The sequence below is a fragment of the Tachyglossus aculeatus genome, chromosome 15 (genome assembly GCF_015852505.1).
Source record: "Tachyglossus aculeatus isolate mTacAcu1 chromosome 15, mTacAcu1.pri, whole genome shotgun sequence".
Lineage (NCBI taxonomy): Eukaryota > Metazoa > Chordata > Mammalia > Monotremata > Tachyglossidae > Tachyglossus > Tachyglossus aculeatus.
In genome coordinates this window covers 15,186,129-15,207,896 of record NC_052080.1, presented here as the reverse complement: position 1 = coordinate 15,207,896, position 21,768 = coordinate 15,186,129, and the positions used below count along the sequence as shown (strand labels likewise).

General features: G+C 38.3%; 1 protein-coding gene across 1 annotated transcript in view; it reads left to right on the top strand.

Moving 5' to 3' along the window:
- Positions 1–21,768, top strand: part of TUBGCP5 (tubulin gamma complex associated protein 5) — a 155,239-nt gene that overhangs the window by 47,627 nt on the left and 85,844 nt on the right. The window contains exon 10 of the mRNA XM_038757204.1: positions 13,920–14,169. Within this exon, the coding sequence (XP_038613132.1) occupies positions 13,920–14,169 (250 nt within the window). The remainder of the gene's footprint in view (positions 1–13,919; positions 14,170–21,768) is intronic.

Sequence of the window (21,768 nt, the reverse complement as noted above, 5' to 3'; positions counted from 1 at the left end):
CATATAAGAGTCTATTCTGTTTATATTCCGCATGTCTATTATTCTATTTATAGACCCATACCTATTATTCCCTTTACAATAATAATAATGACGGTATTTGTTAAGCACTTACTCTGTGCAGAGCACCGTTCTAAGCGCCGGGGAGGTTACAAGGTGGATGAAGTGGTCCCACGGGGGGCTCAGTCTCCATCCCCATTTTCCAGATGAGGAAACTGAGGCCTAGAGAATAATAATAATAATAATAATCTATTATTCTTTTACGTATACCTATCTATTATGCCATTTATAGACTCGTATCTATTATTCTATTTATAGACATGTATCTATTCTCTTTATAGACACGTATCAGTTATTCTATTTATAGATACATATCTACTCTATAGACACGTATCAGTTATTCTCTTTATAGACACATATCTATTGTTCTATTTGTATACACTCAACTATTGTTCTATTTATATAAGCGTGTCTATTCTGTTTATATTCCGCGTGTCTATTATTCTATTTATAGACACATACCTATTATTCCCTTTATAATAATAATAATAATGACGGTATTTGTTAAGCACTTACTCTGTGCAAAGCACCGTTCTAAGCGCCGGGGAGGTTACAAGGTGATGAGGTGGTCCCACAGGGGGCTCACAGTCTCCATCCCCATTTTACAGATGAGGAAACTGAGGCCCAGAGAAGAAGAAGAAGAATAATCTATTATTCTTTTTACGTATACGTATCTATTATACCATTTATAGACACGTATCTATTATTCTATTTATAGACACGTATCTATTCTCCTTATAGACACGTATCAGTTATTCTATTTATAGATACATATCTACTCTCTTTATAGACACGTATCAGTTATTCTCTTTATAGACACATATCTATTGTTCTGTTTGTATACACACAACTATTGTTCTATTTATTATAAGTCTGTCTATTCTGTTTATATTCTGCGTGTCTATTATTCTATTTATAGACACATGCCTATTATTCCCTTTATAATAATAATAATAATGACAGTATTTGTTAAATACTTACTCTGTGCAAAGCACTGTTCTAAGCGTTGGGGAGGTTACAGGGTGATGAGGTGGTCCCACGGGGGGCTCACAGTCTTCATCCCCATTTTACAGATGAGGAAACTGAGGCCCAGAGAATAATCATCATCATCATCTATTATTCTTTTTACGTATATGTATCTATTATTCCATTTATAGACACGTATCTATTATTCTATTTATAGACACGCATGTATTCTCTTTATAGACACGTATCAGTTATTCTATTTATAGATATGTATCTACTCTATAGACACGTATCAGTTATTCTATTTATAGACACATATCTATTCTATTTGTATGCACACAACTATTGTTCTATTTATATAAGCGTGTCTATTCTGTTTATATTCCGCGTATCTGTTAGTCTATTTATAGACACATACCTATTATTCCCTTTACAATGATAATAATGACGGTATTTGTTAAACACTTACCGTGTGCAAAGCCCTGTTCTAAGCATTGGGGAGTTTACAAGGTGATGAGGTGGTCCCACGGGGGGCTCACAGTCTTCATCCCCATTTTACAGATGAGGAAACTGAGGCCCAGAGAATAATAATAATAATAATAATCTATTATTCTTTTTACATATACATATCTATTATTCCATTTATAGACACGTATCTATTATTCTATTTATAGACACGTATCTATTCTCTTTATAGACCCGTATCAGTTAGTCTGTTTATAGATACATATCTACTCTATAGACACGTATCAGTTATTCTCTTTATAGACACATATCTATTGTTCTATTTGTGTGCACACAACTATTGTTCTATTTATATAAGCGTGTCTATTCTGTTTATATTCCGCGTATCTGTTATTCTATATATAGACACATATCTATTATTCCCTTTACAATAATAATAATGACGGTATTTGTTAAGCACTTACTCTGTGCAAAGCCCTGTTCTCAGCGCTGGGGAGGTTACAAGGTGATGAGGTGGTCCCACGGGGGGCTCACAGTCTCCATCCCCATTTTACAGATGAGGAAACTGAGGCCCAGAGAATAATAATAATAATCATCTATTATTCTTTTTACGTATACGTATCTATTATTCCATTTGTAGACACGTATCTATTCTCTTTATAGACACGTATCAGTTATTCTATTTATAGATACGTATCTACTCTGTTTATAGACACATATCAGTTATTCTATTTATAGACACATATCTATTGTTCTATTTATATAAGCGTGTCTATTCTGTTTATATTCCGCGTATCTATTATTCTATTTATAGACACATATCTATTATTCCCTTTACAATAATAATAATGACGGTATTTGTTAAGCACTTACTCTGTGCAAAGCACCGTTCTAAGCGCTGGGGAGATTACAAGGTGATGAGGTGGTCCCATGGGGGGCTCACAGTCTCCATCCCCATTTTACAGATGAGGAAACTGAGGCCCAGAGAATAATAATAATAATAATAATCTATTATTCTTTTTACGTATACGTATCTATTATTCCATTTATAGACACGTATCTATTATTCTATTTATAGACACGTATCAGTTATTCTATTTATAGACACCTTTCTATTGTTCTATTTGTATACACACAACTATTGTTCTATTTATATAAGCGTGTCTATTCTGTTTATATTCTGCATGTCTATTATTCTATTTATAGACACGTATCTATTATTCCCTTTACAATAATAATAATGACGGTATTTGTTAAGCACTTACTCTGTGCAAAGCCCTGTTCTAAGCGCTGGGGAGGTTACAAGGTGATGAGGTGGTCCCACGGGGGGCTCACAGTCTCCATCCCCATTTTACAGATGAGGAAACTGAGGCCCAGAGAATAATAATAATAATCATCTATTATTCTTTTTACGTATACGTATCTATTATTCCATTTATAGACACGTATCTATTCTATTTATAGACACGTATCTATTCTCTTTATAGATACGTATCAGTTATTCTATTTATAGATACGTATCTACTCTGTTTATAGACACATATCAGTTATTCTATTTATAGACACATATCTATTGTTCTATTTATATAAGCGTGTCTATTCTGTTTATATTCCGCGTATCTATTATTCTATTTATAGACACATATCTATTATTCCCTTTACAATAATAATAATGACGGTATTTGTTAAGCACTTACTCTGTGCAAAGCACCGTTCTAAGTGCTGGGGAGGTTACAAGATGATGAGGTGGTCCCATGGGGGGCTCACAGTCTCCATCCCCATTTTACAGATGAGGAAACTGAGGCCCAGAGAATAATAATAATAATAATAATCTATTATTCTTTTTACGTATACGTATCTATTATTCCATTTATAGACACGTATCTATTATTCTGTTTATAGACACGTATCTATTCTCTTTATAGACACGTATCTATTCTCTTTATAGACACGTATCTATTCTCTTTGTAGACACATATCAGTTATTCTCTTTATAGACACATATCTATTGTTCTATTTGTATGCACACAACTATTGTTCTATTTATATAAGCGTGTCTATTCTGTTTATATTCCGCGTGTCTATTATTCTGTTTATAGACACATACCTATTATTCCCTTTATAATAATAATAATAATGATGGTATTTGTTAAACACTTACTGTGTGCAAAGCACTGTTCTAAGCGCTGGGGAGGTTGCAAGGTGATGAAGTTGTCCCATGGGGGGCTCACAGTCTTCATCCCCATTTTCCAGATGAGGAAACTGAGGCCCAGAGAATAATAATAATAATAATAATCTATTATTCTATTAATGTATACGTATCTATTATTCTATTAAGAATAGATAGAATTATAATAGTATTATTATTAGATAATAGATGCACTTAGAATAGATAGAATAATAATATTATCTATTAAGCGCTTAGTACAGTGCTCTGCACATAGTAAGCGCTCAATAAATACGATTGATGATTCCATTTATAGACGCGTATCTATTATTCTATTTATAGACACGTATCTATTCTCTTTATAAACACGTATCAGTTATTCTATTTATAGACACATATCTATTGTTCTGTTTGTATACACACAACTATTGTTCTATTTATATAAGCGTGTCTATTTATATTCTGCGTGTCTGTTATTCTATTTATAGACATATATTATTCCCTTTTTAATAATAATAATAATGATGGTATTTGTTAAGCACTTACTCTGTGCAAAGCACTGTTCTAAGTTCAGGGGAGGATGCAAGGTGATGAGGTGGTCCCACGGGGGGCTTACAGTCTCCATCCCCATTTTACAGATGAGGAAACTGAGGCCCAGAGAATAATAATAATCTATTATTCTTTTTACCTATACGTATCTATTATTCCATTTATAGACACGGATCTATTATTCTATTTATAGACACGTATCTATTCTCTTTATAGACACGTATCAGTTATTCTATTTATAGATACGTATCTACTCTATAGACACGGTATCAGTTATTCTATTTATAGACACATATCTATTGTTCTATTTGTATACACTCAACTATTGTTCTGTTTATATAAGCGTGTCTATTCTGATTATATTCCGTGTATCTATTATTCTATTTATAGACACATATCTATTATTCCCTTTACAATAATAATAATGACGGTATTTGTTAAGCACTTACTCTGTGCAAAGCACCGTTCTAAGCGCCGGGGAGGTTGCAAGGTGATGAGGTGGTCCCACGGGGGGCTCAGAGTCTCCATCCCCATTTTACAGATGAGGAAACTGAGGCCCAGAGAATAATAATAATAATAATAATCTATTATTCTTTTTACGTATACGTATCTATTATGCCATTTATAGACTCGTATCTATTATTCTATTTATAGACACGTATCTATTCTCTTTATAGACCCGTATCAGTTAGTCTGTTTATAGATACATACCTACTCTATAGACACGTATCAGTTATTCTCTTTATAGACACATATCTATTGTTCTATTTGTATGCACACAACTATTGTTCTATTTATATAAGCGTGTCTATTCTGTTTATGTTCCGCGTATCTATTATTCTGTTTATAGACACATACCTATTATTCCCTTTACAATAATAATAATGACGGTATTTGTTAAGCACTTACTCTGTGCAAAGCGCCGTTCTAAGCGCCGGGGAGGTTACAAGGTGATGAGGTGGTCCCACGGGGGCCTCACAGTCTCCATCCCCATTTTACAGATGAGGAAACTGAGGCCCAGAGAATAATAAAAATAATAATAATCTATTATTCTTTTTACGTATATGTATCTATTCCACTTATAGACATGTATCTATTATTCTATTTATAGACACGTATCTATTCTCTTTATAGACACGTATCAGTTATTCTATTTAGGGACACATATCTATTGTTCTAATTTGTATACACACAACTATTGTTCTATTTATATAAGCGTGTCTATTCTGTTTATATTCCGCGTGTCTCTTATTCTATTTATAGACACATACCTATTATTCCCTTTATAATAATAATAATAATGATGGTATTTGTTAAACACTTACTGTGTGCAAAGCACTGTTCTAAGTGCTGGGGAGGTTACAAGGTGATGAGGTGGTCCCACGGGGGCTCACAGTCTTCATCCCCATTTTCCAGATGAGGAAAGTGAGGCCCAGAGGATAATAATAATAATAATAATCTATTATTCTATTTATGTATATGTATCTATTATTCTATTTATAGACATGTATCTATTCTCTTTATATATTCTCTATTTATATACACACATCTATTGTTCTATTCATATAAGAGTCTATTCTGTTTATATTCCGCATGTCTATTATTCTATTTATAGACCCATACCTATTATTCCCTTTACAATAATAATAATGACGGTATTTGTTAAGCACTTACTCTGTGCAGAGCACCGTTCTAAGCGCCGGGGAGGTTACAAGGTGGATGAAGTGGTCCCACGGGGGGCTCAGTCTCCATCCCCATTTTCCAGATGAGGAAACTGAGGCCTAGAGAATAATAATAATAATAATAATCTATTATTCTTTTACGTATACCTATCTATTATGCCATTTATAGACTCGTATCTATTATTCTATTTATAGACATGTATCTATTCTCTTTATAGACACGTATCAGTTATTCTATTTATAGATACATATCTACTCTATAGACACGTATCAGTTATTCTCTTTATAGACACATATCTATTGTTCTATTTGTATACACTCAACTATTGTTCTATTTATATAAGCGTGTCTATTCTGTTTATATTCCGCGTGTCTATTATTCTATTTATAGACACATACCTATTATTCCCTTTATAATAATAATAATAATGACGGTATTTGTTAAGCACTTACTCTGTGCAAAGCACCGTTCTAAGCGCCGGGGAGGTTACAAGGTGATGAGGTGGTCCCACAGGGGGCTCACAGTCTCCATCCCCATTTTACAGATGAGGAAACTGAGGCCCAGAGAAGAAGAAGAAGAATAATCTATTATTCTTTTTACGTATACGTATCTATTATACCATTTATAGACACGTATCTATTATTCTATTTATAGACACGTATCTATTCTCCTTATAGACACGTATCAGTTATTCTATTTATAGATACATATCTACTCTCTTTATAGACACGTATCAGTTATTCTCTTTATAGACACATATCTATTGTTCTGTTTGTATACACACAACTATTGTTCTATTTATTATAAGTCTGTCTATTCTGTTTATATTCTGCGTGTCTATTATTCTATTTATAGACACATGCCTATTATTCCCTTTATAATAATAATAATAATGACAGTATTTGTTAAATACTTACTCTGTGCAAAGCACTGTTCTAAGCGTTGGGGAGGTTACAGGGTGATGAGGTGGTCCCACGGGGGGCTCACAGTCTTCATCCCCATTTTACAGATGAGGAAACTGAGGCCCAGAGAATAATCATCATCATCATCTATTATTCTTTTTACGTATATGTATCTATTATTCCATTTATAGACACGTATCTATTATTCTATTTATAGACACGCATGTATTCTCTTTATAGACACGTATCAGTTATTCTATTTATAGATATGTATCTACTCTATAGACACGTATCAGTTATTCTATTTATAGACACATATCTATTCTATTTGTATGCACACAACTATTGTTCTATTTATATAAGCGTGTCTATTCTGTTTATATTCCGCGTATCTGTTAGTCTATTTATAGACACATACCTATTATTCCCTTTACAATGATAATAATGACGGTATTTGTTAAACACTTACCGTGTGCAAAGCCCTGTTCTAAGCATTGGGGAGTTTACAAGGTGATGAGGTGGTCCCACGGGGGGCTCACAGTCTTCATCCCCATTTTACAGATGAGGAAACTGAGGCCCAGAGAATAATAATAATAATAATAATCTATTATTCTTTTTACATATACATATCTATTATTCCATTTATAGACACGTATCTATTATTCTATTTATAGACACGTATCTATTCTCTTTATAGACCCGTATCAGTTAGTCTGTTTATAGATACATATCTACTCTATAGACACGTATCAGTTATTCTCTTTATAGACACATATCTATTGTTCTATTTGTGTGCACACAACTATTGTTCTATTTATATAAGCGTGTCTATTCTGTTTATATTCCGCGTATCTGTTATTCTATATATAGACACATATCTATTATTCCCTTTACAATAATAATAATGACGGTATTTGTTAAGCACTTACTCTGTGCAAAGCCCTGTTCTCAGCGCTGGGGAGGTTACAAGGTGATGAGGTGGTCCCACGGGGGGCTCACAGTCTCCATCCCCATTTTACAGATGAGGAAACTGAGGCCCAGAGAATAATAATAATAATCATCTATTATTCTTTTTACGTATACGTATCTATTATTCCATTTGTAGACACGTATCTATTCTCTTTATAGACACGTATCAGTTATTCTATTTATAGATACGTATCTACTCTGTTTATAGACACATATCAGTTATTCTATTTATAGACACATATCTATTGTTCTATTTATATAAGCGTGTCTATTCTGTTTATATTCCGCGTATCTATTATTCTATTTATAGACACATATCTATTATTCCCTTTACAATAATAATAATGACGGTATTTGTTAAGCACTTACTCTGTGCAAAGCACCGTTCTAAGCGCTGGGGAGATTACAAGGTGATGAGGTGGTCCCATGGGGGGCTCACAGTCTCCATCCCCATTTTACAGATGAGGAAACTGAGGCCCAGAGAATAATAATAATAATAATAATCTATTATTCTTTTTACGTATACGTATCTATTATTCCATTTATAGACACGTATCTATTATTCTATTTATAGACACGTATCAGTTATTCTATTTATAGACACCTTTCTATTGTTCTATTTGTATACACACAACTATTGTTCTATTTATATAAGCGTGTCTATTCTGTTTATATTCTGCATGTCTATTATTCTATTTATAGACACGTATCTATTATTCCCTTTACAATAATAATAATGACGGTATTTGTTAAGCACTTACTCTGTGCAAAGCCCTGTTCTAAGCGCTGGGGAGGTTACAAGGTGATGAGGTGGTCCCACGGGGGGCTCACAGTCTCCATCCCCATTTTACAGATGAGGAAACTGAGGCCCAGAGAATAATAATAATAATCATCTATTATTCTTTTTACGTATACGTATCTATTATTCCATTTATAGACACGTATCTATTCTATTTATAGACACGTATCTATTCTCTTTATAGATACGTATCAGTTATTCTATTTATAGATACGTATCTACTCTGTTTATAGACACATATCAGTTATTCTATTTATAGACACATATCTATTGTTCTATTTATATAAGCGTGTCTATTCTGTTTATATTCCGCGTATCTATTATTCTATTTATAGACACATATCTATTATTCCCTTTACAATAATAATAATGACGGTATTTGTTAAGCACTTACTCTGTGCAAAGCACCGTTCTAAGTGCTGGGGAGGTTACAAGATGATGAGGTGGTCCCATGGGGGGCTCACAGTCTCCATCCCCATTTTACAGATGAGGAAACTGAGGCCCAGAGAATAATAATAATAATAATAATCTATTATTCTTTTTACGTATACGTATCTATTATTCCATTTATAGACACGTATCTATTATTCTGTTTATAGACACGTATCTATTCTCTTTATAGACACGTATCTATTCTCTTTATAGACACGTATCTATTCTCTTTGTAGACACATATCAGTTATTCTCTTTATAGACACATATCTATTGTTCTATTTGTATGCACACAACTATTGTTCTATTTATATAAGCGTGTCTATTCTGTTTATATTCCGCGTGTCTATTATTCTGTTTATAGACACATACCTATTATTCCCTTTATAATAATAATAATAATGATGGTATTTGTTAAACACTTACTGTGTGCAAAGCACTGTTCTAAGCGCTGGGGAGGTTGCAAGGTGATGAAGTTGTCCCATGGGGGGCTCACAGTCTTCATCCCCATTTTCCAGATGAGGAAACTGAGGCCCAGAGAATAATAATAATAATAATAATCTATTATTCTATTAATGTATACGTATCTATTATTCTATTAAGAATAGATAGAATAATAATAGTATTATTATTAGATAATAGATGCACTTAGAATAGATAGAATAATAATATTATCTATTAAGCGCTTAGTACAGTGCTCTGCACATAGTAAGCACTCAATAAATACGATTGATGATTCCATTTATAGACGCGTATCTATTATTCTATTTATAGACACGTATCTATTCTCTTTATAAACACGTATCAGTTATTCTATTTATAGACACATATCTATTGTTCTGTTTGTATACACACAACTATTGTTCTATTTATATAAGCGTGTCTATTTATATTCTGCGTGTCTGTTATTCTATTTATAGACATATATTATTCCCTTTTTAATAATAATAATGATGGTATTTGTTAAGCACTTACTCTGTGCAAAGCACTGTTCTAAGTTCAGGGGAGGATGCAAGGTGATGAGGTTGTCCCACGGGGGGCTTACAGTCTCCATCCCCATTTTACAGATGAGGAAACTGAGGCCCAGAGAATAATAATAATCTATTATTCTTTTTACCTATACGTATCTATTATTCCATTTATAGACACGGATCTATTATTCTATTTATAGACACGTATCTATTCTCTTTATAGACACGTATCAGTTATTCTATTTATAGATACGTATCTACTCTATAGACACGGTATCAGTTATTCTATTTGTAGACACATATCTATTATTCTATTTGTATACACTCAACTATTGTTCTGTTTATATAAGCGTGTCTATTCTGATTATATTCCGTGTATCTATTATTCTATTTATAGACACATATCTATTATTCCCTTTACAATAATAATAATGACGGTATTTGTTAAGCACTTACTCTGTGCAAAGCACCGTTCTAAGCGCCGGGGAGGTTACAAGGTGATGAGGTGGTCCCACGGGGGGCTCAGAGTCTCCATCCCCATTTTACAGATGAGGAAACTGAGGCCCAGAGAATAATAATAATAATAATAATCTATTATTCTTTTTACGTATGCGCATCTATTATGCCATTTATAGACTCGTATCTATTATTCTATTTATAGACACGTATCTATTCTCTTTATAGACCCGTATCAGTTAGTCTGTTTATAGATACATACCTACTCTATAGACACGTATCAGTTATTCTCTTTATAGACACATATCTATTGTTCTATTTGTATGCACACAACTATTGTTCTATTTATATAAGCGTGTCTATTCTGTTTATGTTCCGCGTATCTATTATTCTGTTTATAGACACATACCTATTATTCCCTTTACAATAATAATAATGACGGTATTTGTTAAGCACTTACTCTGTGCAAAGCGCCGTTCTAAGCGCCGGGGAGGTTACAAGGTGATGAGGTGGTCCCACGGGGGCCTCACAGTCTCCATCCCCATTTTACAGATGAGGAAACTGAGGCCCAGAGAATAATAAAAATAATAATAATCTATTATTCTTTTTACGTATATGTATCTATTCCACTTATAGACATGTATCTATTATTCTATTTATAGACACGTATCTATTCTCTTTATAGACACGTATCAGTTATTCTATTTAGGGACACATATCTATTGTTCTAATTTGTATACACACAACTATTGTTCTATTTATATAAGCGTGTCTATTCTGTTTATATTCCGTGTGTCTCTTATTCTATTTATAGACACATACCTATTATTCCCTTTATAATAATAATAATAATGATGGTATTTGTTAAACACTTACTGGGTGCAAAGCACTGTTCTAAGTGCTGGGGAGGTTACAAGGTGATGAGGTGGTCCCACGGGGGGCTCACAGTCTTCATCCCCATTTTCCAGATGAGGAAAGTGAGGCCCAGAGGATAATAATAATAATAATCTATTATTCTATTTATGTATACGTATCTATTATTCTATTTATAGACATGTATCTATTCTCTTTATTTATATATTCTCTATTTATATGCACACATCTATTGTTCTATTCATATAAGCATCTATTCTGTTTATATTCTGCATGTCTATTATTCTATTTATAGACCCATACCTATTATTCCCTTTACAATAATAATAATGACGGTATTTGTTAAGCACTTACTCTGTGCAGAGCACCGTTCTAAGCGCCGGGGAGGTTACAAGGTGATGAAGTGGTCCCACGGGGGGCTCAGTCTCCATCCCCATTTTCCAGATGAGGAAACTGAGGCCTAGAGAATAATAATAATAATAATAATCTATTATTCTTTTACGTATACGTATCTATTATGCCATTTATAGACTCGTATCTATTATTCTATTTATAGACACGTATCTATTCTCTTTATAGACACGTATCAGTTATTCTATTTATAGATACATATCTACTTTCTATATAGACACATATCAGTTATTCTGTTTATAGACACATATCTATTGTTCTATTTGTATACACTCAACTATTGTTCTATTTATATAAGCGTGTCTATTCTGTTTATGTTCTGCGTGTCTATTATTCTATTTATAGACACATACCTATTATTCCCTTTATAATAATAATAATAATGACGGTATTTGTTAAGCACTTACTCTGTGCAAAGCACCGTTCTAAGCGCCGGGGAGGTTACAAGGTGATGAGGTGGTCCCACGGGGGGCTCACAGTCTCCATCCCCATTTTACAGATGAGGAAACTGAGGCCCAGAGAATAATAATAATAATAATCTATTATTCTGTTTACGTATACGTATCTATTATTCCATTTATAGACACGTATCTATTATTCTATTTATAGATACGTATCTATTCTCTTTATAGACACGTATCAGTTATTCTATTTATAGATACGTATCTACTCTCTTTATAGACACATATTAGTTATTCTATTTATAGACATATCTATTGTTCTATTTGTATACACACATCTATTGTTCTATTTATATAAGCGTGTCTATTCTGTTTATATTCCGCGTGTCTCTTATTCTATTTATAGACACATACCTATTATTCCCTTTATAATAATAATAATAATGACGGTATTTGTTAAGCACTTACTCTGTGCAAAGCACCGTTCTAAGCGCCGGGGAGGTTACAAGGTGATGAGGTGGTCCCACGGGGGGCTCACAGTCTCCATCCCCATTTTCCAGATGAGGAAACTGAGGCCCAGAGAATAATAATAATAATAATCTATTATTCTGTTTACGTATACGTATCTATTATTCCATTTATAGACACGTATCTATTATTCTATTTATAGACACGTATCTATTCTCTTTATAGACACGTATCAGTTATTCTATTTATAGATACGTATCTATTCTCTTTATAGACACGTATCAGTTATTCTATTTATAGATACGTATCTACTCTCTTTATAGACACATATCAGTTATTCTATTTATAGACATATCTATTGTTCTATTTGTATACACACATCTATTGTTCTATTTATATAAGCGTGTCTATTCTGTTTATATTCCGCGTGTCTCTTATTCTATTTATAGACACATACCTATTATTCCCTTTATAATAATAATAATAATGATGGTATTTGTTAAACATTTACTGTGTGCAAAGCACTGTTCTAAGCGCTGGGGAGGTTACAAGGTGATGAAGTTGTCCCATGGGGGGCTCACAGTCTTCATCCCCATTTTCCAGATGAGGAAACTGAGGCCCAGAGGATAATAATAATAATAATAATCTATTATTCTATTTACGTATACGTATCTATTATTCTATTTATAGACACGTATCTATTATTCTATTTATAGACACGTATCTATTCTCTTTATATATTCTCTATTTATATATACACATATCTATTGTTCTATTTATATAAGCGTCTGTTCTGTTTATATTCCGCGTGTCTATTATTCTATTTCTAGACACATACCTATTATTCCCTTTACAATAATAATAATAACGGTATTTGTTAAGCACTTACTCTGTGCAAAGCACCGTTCTAAGCGCCGGGGAGGTTACAAGGTGATGAAGTTGTCCCACGGGGGGCTCACAGTCTCCATCCCCATTTTCCAGATGAGGGAACTGAGGCCTAGAGAAGAATCAATCAATCAGTCAATCAATCGTATTTATTGAGCGCTTACTGTGCGCAGAGCACTTGGGAAGTGCAAGTCGGCGACACGTAGAGACGGTCCCTACCAAAACAGAGGGCTCACAGTCTAAAAGGTAATAATAATAATAATAATAATAATAACGATAGTATCCGTTAAGCGCTTACTCCGTGCGAAGCAGGATACCCGGTGATCAGGTGGGGCCCCCGGCCGTCACCCCCATTTCCCAGACGAGGGAACCGAGGCCCGGAGAACGGAGATCCGAACCTCCGGCCGCCGCGCCGGGGACTCGAACCCAGGGCCGGGGCCCCGGCCGCCGCTCTCGTCCCCGCAGGACTGCCTGCGCTCGGTCCTGGAGCAGATCGCCGCGTACGGCCAAGTGGTCCACGGGCTCCAGCAGTTCATGGACGAGATCATGGGCCGCGGCGAGGGCGGCGTCTCCCCCAGCCCCCTCCTGCCCCCCAAGAAGACGCCCCCCGAGCCCCCGTTCCGCACTTACCAGGCCTTCATGTGGGCGCTGTTCAAGTACTTCACTTCCTTCCGGCGGGAGCTCACGGAAATGGAGCACAGCGTCCTGGATAAAGGTATCCGCCGAGGAAAGTACCGACGACGGCGTTCGTTGAGCGCTTACTATGTGCCGAGCACTGCTCTAAGCGCTGCGGGGGCGGGGGTACAAGGTGATCAGGTGGTCCCACGGGGGGGCCCCGCTCTTCACCCCCCTTTTCCAGATGAGGGAACTGAGGCGCAGAGAAGTTAGGCCGCTTGCCCGAGGTCACTCGGCGGCATTCGAACCCAGGACCTCGGACTCCAGAGCCCGTGCTCTTTCCGCTGAGCCACGCCGCTGCTTTTATCTGATGCGTTAGCTGATAATAATAACAGTAATAATGGTATTTAAGCACTTACTATGTGCTAAGCGCTGGGGGAGATACAAGGTGATCAGGTTGTCCCCCGTGGGGCTGACGGTCTTCGTCCCCATTTGACAGATGAGGGAACTGAGGCCCAGAGAATAATAATAATAATGATGGTATTTCTTAAGCGCTTACTATGTGCCGAGCACTGTTCTAAGCACCGGGGGAGATACAAGGTGATGAGGTTGTCCCCCGTGGGGCTCCCGGTCTTCATCCCCATTTTCCAGATGAGGGAACTGAGGCCCAGAGACTAATAATGATGATGAGATTTTTTAAGCGCTTACTATGTGCCGAGCACTGTTCTAAGCGCCAGGGGAGATACACGGTGATCGGGTTGTCCCCCGTGGGGCTCACGGTCTTCATCCCCATTTTCCAGATGAGGGAACTGAGGCCCAGAGAATAATAATGATGGTGGTATTTGTTAAGCGCTTACTATGTGCCGAGCACTGTTCTAAGCGCCGGGGGAGACACAAGGTAATGATAGTAATAATAATGGTGGCATTCGTTAAGCGCTTACTATGTGCTGAGCACTGTTCTAAGCGCCGGGGGAGATACAAGGTGATCGGGTTGTCCCCCGTGGGGCTCACGGTCTTCATCCCCATTTTCCAGATGAGGGAACTGAGGCCCAGAGACTAATAATGATGATGATATTTGTTAAGCGCTTACTATGTGCCGAGCACTGTTCTAAACACCGGGGGAGATACAAGGTAATGGTAGTAATAATAATGGTGGCATTTGTTAAGCGCTTACTATGTGCCGAGCACTGTTCTAAGCGCTGGGGGAGATACAGGGTGATCAGGTTGTCCCCCGTGGGGCTCATGGTCTTCATCCCCATTTTACAGATGAGGGAACTGAGGCCCAGAGACTAATAATGATGATGATGTTTTTTAAGCGCTTACTATGTGCCGAGCACTGTTCTAAATGCCAGGGGAAATACAAGGTGATCAGGTTGTCCCCCTTGGGGCTGACGCTCTTCATCCCCATTTTACAGATGAGGGAACTGAGGCCCAGAGACTAATAATGATGATGATATTTGTTAAGCGCTTACTATGTGCCGAGCACCGTTCTAAGCGCCGGGGGAGACACAACGTAACAATAGTAATAATAATGGTGGCATTCGTTAAGCGCTTACTATGTGCCGAGCACTGTTCTAAGCGCCAAGGGAGATGCAAGGTGATGAGGTTGTCCCCCGTGGGGCTCCCGGTCTTCATCCCCATTTTACAGATGAGGGAACTGAGGCCCAGAGACTAATAATGATGATGATATTTGTTAAGCGCTTACTATGTGCCGAGCACTGTTCTAAGCGCCGGGGGAGATACAGGGTGATGAGGTTGTCCCCCGTGGGGCTCACGGTCTTCATCCCCATTTTCCAGATGAGGGAACTGAGGCCCAGAGACTAATAATAATGATGGTATTTGTTAAGCGCTCCCTATGTGCCGAGCACTGTTCTAAGCACTGGGGGAGACACAAGGTAATGATAGTAATAATAACGGTGGCATTCGTTAAGCGCTCACTATGTGCTGAGCACTGTTCTAAGCGCCAAGGGAGATGCAAGGTGATGAGGTTGTCCCCCGTGGGGCTCACGGTCTTCATCCCCATTTTACAGATGAGGGAACTGAGGCCCAGAGAATAATAATGATGATGGTATTTGTTAAGCGCTTACTATGTGCTGAGCACTGTTCTAAGCACCGGGGGAGATACAGGGTGATGAGGTTGTCCCCCGTGGGGCTCACGGTCTTCATCCCCATTTTACAGATGAGGGAACTGAGGCCCAGAGACTAATAATAATGATGGTATTTGTTAAGCGCTCACTATGTGCCGAGCACTGTTCTAAGCGCCGGGGGAGACACAAGGTAATGATAGTAATAATAATGGTGGCATTTGTTAAGTGCTTACTATGTGCCAAGCACTGTTCTAAGCGCCGGGGGCGATACAAGGTGATCAGGTTGTCCCTCGTAGGGCTGACGGTCTTCACCCCCATTTTCCAGATGAGGGAACCGAGGCCCAGAGGCTAATAATAGTGATGGCATTTGTTAAGCGCTCACTATGTGCCGAGCACCGTTCTGAGCACCGGGGGAGATACAAGGTGATCAGGCGGTCCCCCGTGGGGCTGACGGGCTTCATCCCCATTTGACAGATGAGGGAACTGAGGCTCAGAGAAGTTGGGTGACTTGCCCAAGGTCACACAGCAGGCATGTGGCAGTGCTGGGATTCGAACCCACGACCCCTGACTCCAAAGCCCATGCTCTTTCCACTGAGCCACGCTGCTTCTTTTCTCTGATAATTCTCTGATAATCTATTATCTGATAATAATAACAATCAATCAATCGTATTTATTGAGCACTTACTATGTGCAGAGCACTGTACTAAGCGCTTGGGAAGTACAAATTGGCAACATATAGAGACAGGCCCTACCCAACAGTGGGCTCACAATAATAATGGTATTTAAGCGCTTACTATGTGCTAAGCACCGGGGCAGATACAAGGTGATCAGGTTATCCCCCGTGGGGCTCGTGGTCTTCGCCCCCATTTTACAGATGAATAACTGAGGCCCAATGAATAATAACGATAATGATGGCATTTGTTAAGCGCTCACTCTGTGCCGAGCACTGTTCTAAGCGCTGGGGGAGATACGAGGTGATCAGGTTGTCCCCCGTGGGGCTCACAGACTTCATACCCGTTTTCCAGATGAGGAAACTGAGGCCCCGAGGAGGAGGATAATAATAATAGTGATGGTATTTGTTAAGCGCTCACTCTGTGCCGAGCACTGTTCTAAGCGCTGCGGGAGATACGAGGTGATCAGGTTGTCCCCCGTGGGACTCACAGACTTCATCCCCATTTTCCAGATGAGGGAACTGAGGCCCCGAGGAGGAGGATGATAATAATAGTGATGGTATTTGTTAAGCGCTTACTATGTGCCGAGCACTGTTCTAAGCGCTGCGGGAGATACGAGGTGATCAGGTTGTCCCCCGTGGGGCTCACAGACTTCATACCCGTTTTCCAGATGAGGAAACTGAGGCCCCGAGGAAGAGGATAATAATAATAGTGATGGTATTTGTTAAGCGCTCACTCTGTGCCGAGCACTGTTCTAAGCGCTGCGGGAGATACGAGGTGATCAGGTTGTCCCCCGTGGGGCTCACAGACTTCATACCCGTTTTCCAGATGAGGAAACTGAGGCCCCGAGAAGGAGGATAATAATAATAGTGATGGTATTTGTTAAGCGCTTACTATGTGCCGAGCACTGTTCTAAGCGCTGGGGGAGATACAAGGTGATCAGGTTGTCCCCCGCGGGGCTCACAGACTTCATCCCCATTTTCCAGATGAGGAAACTGAGGCCCCGAGGAGGAGGATGATAATAATAGTGATGGTATTTGTTAAGCGCTCACTATGTGCCGAGCACTGTTCTAAGCACTGGGGGAGATACGAGGTGATCAGGTTGTCCCCCGCGGGGCTCACAGACTTCATCCCCATTTTCCAGATGAGGAAACTGAGGCCCCGAGGAGGAGGATAATAATAATAGTGATGGTATTTGTTAAGCGCTTACTATGTGCCGAGCACTGTTCTAAGCGCTGGGGGAGATACAAGGTGATCAGGTTGTCCCCCGCGGGGCTCACAGACTTCATCCCCATTTTCCAGATGAGGAAACTGAGGCCCCGAGGAGGAGGATGATAATAATAGTGATGGTATTTGTTAAGCGCTCACTATGTGCCAAGCACTGTTCTAAGCACTGGGGGAGATACGAGGTGATCAGGTTGTCCCCCGCGGGGCTCACAGACTTTATCCCCATTTTCCAGATGAGGGAACTGAGGCCCCGAGGAGGAGGATAATAATAGTGATGGTATTTGTTAAGCGCTTACTATGTGCCGAGCACTGTTCTAAGCGCCGCGGGAGATACAAGGTGATCAGATGATGGGTCTCAGTTGGTGGCTCATTGGAAAGAGCCCGGGCTTTGGAGTCAGAGGTTATGGGTTCAAATCCTGGCTCCTCCAGTTGTCAGCTGTGTGACTTTGGGCGGGTCACTTCGCTTCTCTGGGCCTCAGTTACCTTCATCCGGAAAATGGGGATTAAGACTGTGAGCCCCAAGTGGGACAACCTGATCACCTTGTATCCTCCGCAGCGCTTAGAACAGCGCTTGGCACATAGTAAGCGCTTAACAAATGCCATCGTTATTATTATTATTAGGTTGTCCCCCGTGGGGCTCACAAGTCTCCACCCCCGTTTGACAGACGAGGAAACTGAGGCCCGGAGAAGGGAAGTGACTCGCCCAAAGTCACCCAGCTGGCAGGCGGTGGGGGCGGGATTCGAACCCACGACCTCGGACTCCCAAGCCCGGGCTCCTTCCGCTGGGACACGCTCGCCCGCTGGCGTTTCCCTGGGCGCGAGGCGCTTAGTACAGTGCTCAAGCGCTTAGTACGGTGCTCTGTACACAGTAGGAGCTCAATAAATACGATTGAATGAACGAAGGAAGCGTGGCTCAGTGTTAAGCCGAGGCCGTTATTATTATTATTATTATTATTAGAACAGTGCTTTGCACATGGTAAGCGCTTAGTACATGCCATCGTTAATATTATTATTACTAGAACAATGCTTTAGACATAGTAAGCACTTAATAAATGCCATCATCATTATTATTGTTAGAACGGTGCTTGGCATTCATTCCATGGTATTTATTGAGCGCTTCCTGTGTGCAGAGCACTGTACTAAGCGCTTGGGAAGTCCAAGCTGGCAACATATAGAGACGGTCCCTACCCGACAACGGGCTCACAGTCTAGTAAGCGCTTAATAAATGCCATCATTATTATTATTATTATTAGAACAGTGCTTTGCACGTAGTAAGCGCTTAATAAATGCCATCATCATTATTATTATCATTATTATTAGAACAGTGCTTGGCACATAATAAGCGCTTAATAAATGCCATCATTATTATTATTATTATTAGAACGGTGCTTGGCACATAGTAAGTGCTTAATACATGCCATCATTACTGTTATTGCTATTATTAGAACAGTGCTTGGCACATAGTAAGCGCTTAATAAATGCCATCATCATTATTATTATTAGAACGGTGCTTGGCACATAGTAAGCGCTTAATAAATGCCATTATTATTATTATGACGGTACTTGGCACATAGCGCTTACTAAATGCCATCATCATTACTATTATTATTAGAACGGTGCTTGGCACATAGTAAGCGCTTAATACATGCCATCAGTAATATTATTATTACTAGAACAATGCTTTAGACATAGTAAGCGCTTAATAAATGCCATCATCATTATTATTGTTAGAACGGTGCTTGGCATTCATTCCATGGTATTTATTGAGCGCTTCCTGTGTGCAGAGCACTGTACTAAGCGCTTGGGAAGTCCAAGTTGGCAACATATAGAGACGGTCCCTACCCAACAGTGGGCTCACAGTCTAGTAAGCGCTTAATAAATGCCATCATTATTAGTATTATTAGAACAGTGCTTTGTACATAGTAAATGCTTAATCATCATTATTATTATCATTACTATTAGAACAGTGCTTGGCACATAATAAGCGCTTAATAAATGCCATCATTATTATTATTATTATTAGAACGGTGCTTGGCACGTAGTAAGTGCTTAATACATGCCATCATTACTGGTATTGCTATTATTACAACGGTGCTTGGCACATAGTAAGCGCTTAATAAATGCCATCATCATTATTATTATTAGAACGGTGCTTGGCATTCATTCCATGGTATTTATTGAGCGCTTCCTGTGTGCAGAGCACTGTACTAAGCGCTTGGGAAGTCCAAGCTGGCAACATATAGAGACGGTCTCTACCCGACAACGGGCTCACAGTCTAGTAAGCGCTTAATAAATGCCATCATTATTAGTATTATTAGAACAGTGCTTTGCACGTAGTAAGCGCTTAATAAATGCCATCATCATTATTATTATCATTATTATTAGAACAGTGCTTGGCACATAATAAGCGCTTAATAAATGCCATCATTATTATTATTATTATTACTAGAACGGTGCTTGGCACATAGTAAGTGCTTAATACATGCCATCATTACTGTTATTGCTATTATTACAACGGTGCTTGGCACATAGTAAGCGCTTAATAAATGCCATCATCATTATTATTATTATTATTAGAACGGTGCTTGGCACATAGTAAGTGCTTAATACATGCCATCATTACTGTTATTGCTATTATTACAATGGTGCTTGGCACATAGTAAGCGCTTAATAAATGCCATCATCATTATTATTATTAGAACGGTGCTTGGCATTCATTCCATGGTATTTATTGAGCACTTCCTGTGTGCAGGGCACTGTACTAAGCGCTTGGGAAGTCCAAGCTGGCAACATATAGAGACGGTCCCTACCCGACAACGGGCTCACAGTCTAGTAAGCGCTTAATAAATGCCATCATTATTAGTATTATTAGAACAGTGCTTTGCACGTAGTAAGCGCTTAATAAATGCCATCATCATTATTATTATCATTATTATTAGAACAGTGCTTGGCACATAATAAGCGCTTAATAAATGCCATTATTATTATTATTATTATTACTAGAACGGTGCTTGGCACATAGTAAGTGCTTAATACATGCCATCATTACTGTTATTGCTATTATTACAACGGTGCTTGGCACATAGTAAGCGCTTAATAAATGCCATCATCATTATTATTATTATTATTAGAACGGTGCTTGGCACATAGTAAGTGCTTAATACATGCCATCATTACTGTTATTGCTATTATTACAATGGTGCTTGGCACATAGTAAGCGCTTAATAAATGCCATCATCATTATTATTATTAGAACGGTGCTTGGCATTCATTCCATGGTATTTATTGAGCGCTTCCTGTGTGCAGAGCACTGTACTAAGCGCTTGGGAAGTCCAAGCTGGCAACATATAGAGACGGTCCCTACCCGACAACGGGCTCACAGTCTAGTAAGCGCTTAATAAATGCCATCATTATTAGTATTATTAGAACAGTGCTTTGCACGTAGTAAGCGCTTAATAAATGCCATCATCATTATTATTATCATTATTATTAGAACAGTGCTTGGCACATAATAAGTGCTTAATAAATGCCATCATTATTATTATTATTAGAACGGTGCTTGGCACATAGTAAGTGCTTAATACATGCCATCATTACTGTTATTGCTATTATTAGAACAGTGCTTTGCACATAGTAAGCGCTTAATAAATGCCATCATCATTATTATTATTAGAACGGTGCTTGGCACATAGTAAGCGCTTAATAAATGCCATT